The following is an 8960-nucleotide window of genomic DNA, read 5'->3' on the forward strand; positions in this document are numbered from 1 at the left end:
GGTCCACAAAGTTTTCTTTGCAAAAGGAGCACCATAAGCACACTTATCGACCTTCCATTTTCCTATTGAAGAATATGAGGGCATGGTTTGAATGCAATAATTAAGGAAGAAGATGTAAGAATTAGGTAATAACAGGGGATGAAATCTACTTCAAAATATGGAAAATGGACTTAATTAATCAGGGAAGGGAAAAGAGAAAAGAACAGGAAATTGGAAGGAAAATAGAACAAATACAGAGGGAAAGGTAGATTTAGTAACATCACATGGGAAAAACGTGCTTGGTGAAAAAAAAATTTAAAGGTCAACAATCGGATTTTGTCATGTGGTAGAGTTTTGCATACATTTGGGTCATATAAGGTAGTTTTTCACAAAAAAAATTAGAACAAGTAGCTTTTTTTACAAAAGGTGGTATAGAATAGGTAGTTTATATATATATATATATATATATATATATATATATATATATATATATATATATATATATATATATATATATATATATATATATATATATATATATATGTATATATATATATATATATGTATGTATATATATATATATGTATGTATATATATATATATATATATATATATATGTATATATATGTATATATATATATATATATATATATGTATATATATATATATATATATATATATATATGTATATATATATATATACATATATATATATATATATATATATATATATATATGTATATATATATGTATATATATATATATATATATATATATATATATATATATATATATATATATATATATATATATATATATATATAATTTTCTCGAATTTTAATGTATTTTTTCAACAAACCATATGTATTTCATTTTTTCAAATTTGATGCAACATTTATCGTTTTTGATGAACATTATCACTAATGTTAAGTATTATTGTAAACATTATCATTAATGTTAATCACGTATCGAGACTGTCGCTCTTACTACAAATGTTGTAATTAAATACATCATTCCCTTTTTAATCCATTGAGTATTATGACTTATCTCTAACTAGTCAATCACTCGACTGAGTCGTTGCCCGACAGAATGGGTTGCTTCAGTAATCTGTTTGGTAGAATACACAAGGGACAGCTAATCCCAAGGCAACTACCGACCAAGACGTTGCTCGATATCACAACTCTATTGGGCATTCCAAACCAATTCCTTAAAATAAGTTTTTATTAATTTTTAAATTAGTTATTTGTGACAAACCTAACCAGATGACGCTATATTGTATTTGTAAAGTTATTTAACTAGGAATGTAAAAATGAAATAATAACAAGTATTTAAAATGGAGGAAGCATAAAGTATGAATTATGTACTATAGGCGACTATAAAATAGCACATATACTATGAAATAGAATATAAAAATGAGACATTTTTGTTTATACTTATGGGGATTAACAAGGCACATGCAATTTCCTTGCTCACATTTACTTTTGAAGAGCAGTAGTATTATAATGTCACAAACTTTCATTTAATAATACTTTAACATGTGTGTTCATATTAGGTTTAATATAGATAAAATTTGAATAACTTTCTAGGGTATGGCTATGTAAACTAAAGGTAATATGGAAAGAAAGTCTACTTTCTATTTTGCCTCTCATACGATTTCTTGGCTGCTAATAGTAATTTTGTGAATTTTACGATAGAGTAAACACAACGCCACACGGCGTACTTCTTGACAAGGATGATAGATTAAAAGGTAGAGCTCGAGAGATTAAAAAAGAGTACAAGAAAGACCAAAGATTTCTTAAAGGATATGATTGGAAAATTATACTCCCTACGAACCATTATAGATGTCCCATTTGCTTAGGCACGGTTAATAAGGGTGGTGTGGGGTCCATTAAAAAGGTGGTAGTTGGGTATTTTAAAGTAATTGGATTAATTGTTAATGATTCCCTCCTTTTGCTTAATAAAGTAGATATAATGAATTTTGAAGGGAAAATTGGGTTTCACATTGTTTGGGAATTAATTGACATTAATACATTTCCGAAATTGTTATAATTAACCAACCATTAAACTACTTAATTTAAATTACAAAAAATTACATCAAATATATTACAAAAACCATCAAAATCTTAAAATAAACTAATTCTTCAATTCTTCCTTGATTTCTTTAACGTTTTTTGAACTGCAATTGAAAACGAGTAACCCTCTCGCCACATGCACATGCGGATATTAAATCTTTCGTTGACTTCAGATTTATAAAAAAACAAACACGGTATGCATTTAGTGTTCAAAATGAATTAAATAGCTACAAAATAAACTGATGAAAAGAAGCCATCAATGAAACTGGAAGAAAAATACACTGATGAAAAGAAGCCATCAATCCAGAGAGTTGACAATTAGTTTTGGTGGAATGGCACCAAACTAAAAAAAATTGCGCCTGTACAACACCTCAAAACACTAAGAATCAGTGCATCTATATAAGACAGCATTAAATAAAGAAATCAGCACCTCCAATTAATTTCCACCAACCCACATTGAAGTACATAGAATGGTTATAAAAAAAAGAGCTAGATAATTTTAGTAAGACTCAAATAATGCATGAGCTTTTAATGTCACTAAACAGTAAAGGGAAGCCAGCATACGGGTTCATCAATTAAATTGCCAAGAAGTACGATGTGCATAGGAGGACAATCGGAAGGATATGGAGACAGATTCTAGATCAAAAAAAAAATCAAGTTCCAATTAATGTCAACAACAAGAAGAAAGGCAGCAAAGGAAGGCCATCCATCCCCTTTGATGAAAACAAATTCAAATCAATTGAAAAAGTGAAGAAGAAAACTTTAAGAGCACTGTCAAGGGCCATAGGAGTTAGCCAAACCATAATCTGCAGATGGAAAACAAAAAGGTACTTTCGAAAGCACACCAACGCCATCAAATCATTACTTATAGACAAAAATAAACTCAACAGGTTAATTTTTTTGTCTTAGTAGTTGCATTTTAGATGAGCAAACAAGCAACTTCGCATTTTATGATTTGTCAAATGTAGTGCACATGGATGAAAAGTTGTTTTATATTACAAGGACACAACAAACATTTTATCTAACTCAAGATGAAATAGAGCCACATAGAGAAATCTAATCTAAAAGATTTGTCCCCAAGATCATGTTTATGTGTGCCGTTGCAAGAACAATCTTTTCTAGTGAAGGAGAGATGATTTTTGATGGAAAGATAGGCATATTTCCTTTTACACATGATGTGGCAGCACAAAGGAGTTCAAAAAACAAGAAGAGAGGAAAGCCAGAGACCAAACCAATACAATCAATCACTAAAGATCACACAAGAGACATGATTGTGCACAAGATACTACCAGCAATTAGAAGTAAATGGCCACCACATTTAAGCAAAACAATTTTCATTCAACAGGACAATGCTAAACCACACATTTTAGATGATGATGAAGTGTTTAGAGAGGTGGCCACACTTGATGGATTTAGCTTCCACTTAGTGCAACAACCTCCTAACTCACCACATATGATTGTGTTTGACTTAGGGTTCTTTAGGTTAATACAATCGTTACAACATCAAAAATCAGAATACAACTATGCACAATTAGTAAACGCAGTGACTATAGCATTTGACAATCTGAAACCAAATGCACAGAAAAATGTATGGATCACACTACAAGCATGTAAAATTGAGGTTATTAAGAAACTAGGTGGTATAGATTATGACATTACACACATGAGCAAATCAAAAATTGAAAGGGAAAGGAGACTCCCACATTGTTTGGGGATACAACAGGAAACCATTTATGAGGTAGTAAGATATCTGGACATAAAGGTGGATGAAACTACATTTGAGGTCATTTTATTTTACTTGGGGATCAAAGACGAAGCCGTTTTCCATCAACATCATTTAACAACAGCAACCACAGAAGCAATAACAGAAGCAGCAACAGATATTTCAGCAACAAATGAAGCAACAGCACCAACAAAAGAAACAACAGTACCAACACCAATTCCATATACATTAACAGAAGCAGCAGCAGATATTCCAGCAACAAACGAAGCAACAACACCAACAAAAGAAACAAGTACATTAACAGAAGCAGCACCAGCATGAACACCAGTAACATGTAAATAGGACACACTTGAGTATACTTTTGGGTTACCTTTTGTACTCACTTTTGGGTTACATTGTTAGGTAAATGTCTAGGTCTAAACACGATATAGACATTAAATCATGAAGTTTTTTAGCCGTAAACATTTAGAAGGAAATGTCATATAACAATTTATTGATGGCTTCAAAAACAAAATGAAAACAAATTCATCTCAGAAAAAAAATTGAACTCATCACAGATAACCCAAATCCCATACTAATTGCCTCCTACATCTGGTAAGAACATAGCCTCCTAAACATAATGTTTGGTGGCTTATGAACTGAAAACCCTAGATTGGTGGCAAAATGAATGGATTTAGGGATTTTGTAGCTATAATCAATTGTTTCCCTAAAAAAATGTCATAGGGCAACAAAAACAGAACACGAACATAGACATGCATACCATACAAACCACATAAACAAAATCATCATTAGTCATAGAGGAAAGATGTATCCATACGCGAAAATGGGTTTCGAATATCTATATCAGACAGCAATTCATCATCATCCAATGATTCTTCATCTAAGGAAGGGAACAAGTTCTCAATGTATAGATCTTGAAGATCCAGTTGTAAATCAAACATACCCTGTATTTCTTCATCTTCAGAAGTTATATTTCTTTCCCATTTAGGATCCGTTTCAACAGAAGTCGTAGAAGATGGAGGTAGGCGATTGTAGAAATCGAACCATGGGTTAGGAGATCCAATCGTAGGATCACTTTCTTGGGACGAAGACAACCAAGAAAGACAAGACCTTGGTGACGCCATGTTCGAAAAGCCCAGGTAAGTAAAGAACAAACCCAGATTTAAAAAACCCCTAAAATTATTAGGGTTTCAAAGAAGGCGAAGATGGTGGAAAAAAAATGAAGATGAAGATAATAAACCGTAAACAGTAAGAATGGGGATGAAGATGAAGATCATTGAAGAAGATGAAGAAAAATACAGACGTTGAGGATGAAGATGAGAGAGAGGGAGAGATAGGGTTTCAGTAGAGTAAATAGGAGAATTAAAAAAGGGAGGAAATGATTAAGATTATTGATGTTGGGTTATATTGTTAATTATTTTGGGTTAGTAGGGTTTACGGGGGTAAATTCGTAATTACGTGTGTGAACTAAGGGTATTTAAGTAAAAAAAGATTGACAAAAAGAGAAATAGGACAACTAAAAAGACTTTGCCAAATAAGAAAATGGGACATCTAAAATGGTTCGGAGGGAGTATGAATAATCAAGACATAATAATTGAGCTGGCCTGGTACAAAATTAGAATGAATAGAAAAGAAATAATAGTATTACATTGAATAATACAAGTTGTTGGAGTAAAGAGCATAATACTCTTTTTGAATACAACTTAGAATTATTAATTTCATACAACATAAACTTAGCATTACTAAAATAGAAGAAAACAATTAATAATGAAATTGATTAAGGATATGATTGGTTTTCAGCGCAGGCAGAAAACATTGATTATCCTTGGATTATTTGATTAAACATAAACAATATAGTAGCGATTACTGAATTAGAAAAACATTATCAGATCATTGATTAGAACGAGGCAAGATGCTTCCTAAACCAGTCCAGTAGCTCTTGATTTTTGCCAAGTTGTCTAGTTTCTCAATAGCGGTGCCAAGTGTGTAGGTGACATGAGCATAGTTATCTCCTTTAAAAAGTTATACCGAATTCGGATAAGTATCATGATCTAAAGAAAAGGCACCATCTATGCCATTTTCAAAGATAGTCCCTCTTAAAGTCACCCAGTTTTGGCGTATGGGGCTACTGTTCAACAGTTTTCCAGCACCCTCATAGAAGATACAAGCATACTTATCTCCCTTAAATAGGTAAACTTCATAAGGACGTGATGTCTCAAATGCAGCATCCAACCCATTCGCAAAAACAGTACCCTTCAAATAAGGGAATACCTCTTCAATTGAGGAAGGCCCTACCAGGAGCTTGTTCTTTGGGTTTTTTAGACCATAAGACTATTTGGCAAAAAGGTTACCGGAGAAGATAAATGCAACTCCTTCTTCTACAGAAGGGAAAGCACAATCTATTCCTTTGTCTCCAAAAATTGTGCCCTTAAGAGATGAATATTGATTCACTTTGGCTGGTCCATATAATATTGTGTCATTATATGTACCTGGATTCACTTCTTCAATGATATATTCCTTCTTCATGAATATATAGGCTTGGTTTTTTTGTCCTGATCTGAAAGCAGCGGTTACATAAATAGGGCTTGACATTTTCCTTAATTCCTTTATTTGTTTAATACTTGAAAATCCCTACCCCTGCGAAAATTTTCAACTACTCGTGTCAATGTACAAATCATTTTTTGGTTATTTGCATTGCTTTTATTCAATTTATATTTTTATTCATCAAACAAAATAAATACACTGTACCTCTTTACTTTATTATTATTATTATTATTATTATTATTATTATTATTATTATTATTATTATTATTATTATTATTATTATTATTATTATTACTATTATTATTATTATTATTATTATTATTATTATTATTATTATTATTATTATAGATTAGACACATGGAAGGGAAGTGTGATCTAGAACTAACTTATAACCAATCAGGATCATTATTTCATCTAAGCTTAACATGATTATATACAACCATAGAGAAATTAATTAATTCAATATACAGTTGCTAACTTGAAATTAATTAAGAAAAAAAAAATCTGATATCAGTGATTAATTGAATGAACTAAAAATGATCTTAATAGAACACTAAAAAGGAAGAAAGAGAAGATGAGTGTGAGTTTGTATACCTCTTGAATTAGTTTGATAAGTAAAGGCTTGATATTGTGTTAGAAAGTCCTTTAAACTTCCTCTGTTAGGAATATCAATCACCTCCAATTTATTAGTATAATTGGGGGCTGTAATTAGAGCCTAATTAAGCAATCTGTGTGTATAAATATTGTTGTAATTATCTTATGATATATACAAGAATTACTCTGTTATTTTTAACTGGGTATCAGAGCCGAGGTTCCGATCTCTGGCGACCGGCAACCTATAAAACTCATCATCTACCATGGAACCCGATAACAAAGCAGTTATTCAAAACCCGGTAACCATGGAAGATTTAATGAAACTGTTTACACAGTTAAACTCCAAAAAATCCACCAAAGAAACTCAGAATTTCCAACCAATTCAAATTCCAGAAAATTTGAATCACAAAAATTTCACAAAATGGGCAAAGCTAATGCAACTGGAACTCGGCGGCAGGGGAAGGCTCAACACATCACAGCCTCCCCGCTAAGCCAAGAGGATCCAGATTACATAAAATGGTCACAATGGGATTCATTAGTAATCTCGTGGATAATTGGAAACATATATCCAGAATTGCAAAATCAATTTATGGATTACCCTACCGTAAGAGACTTGTGGAAAGGGTCGAAACACTATACGGAGGGACCAAAGACGGACTCCAAGTTTTTGACCTTATGGTCAAAGCAAACAAAATTCAGCAAGGAGAAGATCCAATTGAAGTATACTACAGCAAACTTACCGGAATCTGGAAGGAGATTGACAGACGTTCACCGAATCCGATGAACAGTCCAGAAGACAAAATGACTTACAATCGAATAGCCCAGCAAAACCGATTGTGTCAGTTCTTAGCAGGGGTAGATGAAACTCTTGATAAGGATCGACAGGATATTCTCAATCGAGAACCTCTTCCAACACCGGAGGAGGCGTTCGCGATAATAAGGAGAGAGATAAACCGGCGAGGGATTATGAGCACCGAACCACCAAAACCCTCACAAATGGAATCATCGGGAATTGGTGGTGGGTTTGCTGTGAGAGGAAGAACGGAGAAACCCAGTTTCCATCAAGATGATGAGAAATCGGGACTTAGATGCACCCATTGTGGGGGTGCGAGACACACCAAGAAGGGATGTTTCGAGATTATCGGCTACCTAGAATGGTGGGGAGATCGAAAGAAGAAAGGAGAGAGAAGGAGCACGGCGGCCGTGGGTACCAGTGAGGCACCAGCAGCTGGCAGAAACACGGAGGAACAGCAGGCGGCTGTGGATCCTCTGCGTCAGGTACGACAGAGAAAACGAAGGAGGAAGGTATGGTTTATGAGTTTCAAGATTTATGTTTATATGGCTCAAGTTCTCATTTATGCTATAATCACACTTGTCAAAATAAGTACTCAAACTCATTCCCTTTATGGCCCTATACAAATTTCAAGCCTATCTCACAAACCGTGAAACATGAAAATAATGAAACCAACTCATACCATGTAGGACTAATTTCCAAACCGAACAAAAATACCAGATGGATTTTTGATTGTGGAGCTACTGACACTATGACGTTTGATGCCAGTGACCTAGAAACTATTCTCCCACCAGAAAAAAATCACGTACAAACAGCCAATGGAGAGGTAATTAAAACAGAGGGGTCGGGTGTTGTCAAAATTTCGGATAACATCAAATTACCAAATTGCTTTTCCATACCAGACTTATCCCACAAATTACTTTCCGTTAGCCAATTGAAAAAGGATTTAAACTTTATTGTTAACATGAATTCTTCTGGTTGTACTGTTCAGGATGCTCGGACAGGGGAGATTATTGGGCATGGTACTGAGAAGGGTGGACTATATTATGTTACTCAGATGCCTCACTAGGGTAGAGTAACGCTTGTTCGCGGGACGATTGAACAGCAGCTTTGGATGTGGCATAAGCGACTAGGTCATCCGTCTTTAGGATACCTTAAGAAACTCTTCCCTAATCTTTCTAGTTCAAATGTTCCTTTTGATTGCGAAGCTTGCATTCTTGCTAAGAGTCAGACATTTTTATCCGAACAGTGATAG

General features: G+C 33.4%; 1 protein-coding gene across 1 annotated transcript; it reads right to left on the reverse strand.

The window, feature by feature from the left end:
- Window positions 1-5796: 5796 nt before the first annotated feature.
- LOC130821531 (albumin-2-like) lies at window positions 5797-6366 on the reverse strand. The gene is made up of 2 exons (XM_057687326.1): window positions 6126-6366; window positions 5797-6065 (listed from the first exon to the last, which is right to left on the reverse strand). Exons 1-2 carry the CDS (start codon window positions 6364-6366, stop codon window positions 5797-5799), a joined length of 510 nt encoding a protein of 169 aa, XP_057543309.1.
- Between the last annotated feature and the right edge of the window lie 2594 nt (window positions 6367-8960).

Source organism: Amaranthus tricolor, chromosome 8 (genome assembly GCF_026212465.1).
Source record: "Amaranthus tricolor cultivar Red isolate AtriRed21 chromosome 8, ASM2621246v1, whole genome shotgun sequence".
Classification (NCBI taxonomy): Eukaryota; Viridiplantae; Streptophyta; class Magnoliopsida; order Caryophyllales; family Amaranthaceae; genus Amaranthus; species Amaranthus tricolor.

Coding starts and splice junctions, on each gene's coding strand:
- LOC130821531 (XM_057687326.1), bottom strand. CDS start 6,366: ATGTCAAGCCCTATTTATGTAACCGCTGCTTTCAGATCAGGACAAAAA. Junction 6,066..6,125: donor AGTTGCATTTATCTTCTCCG/GTAACCTTTTTG, acceptor AGCTCCTGGTAG/GGCCTTCCTCAATTGAAGAG.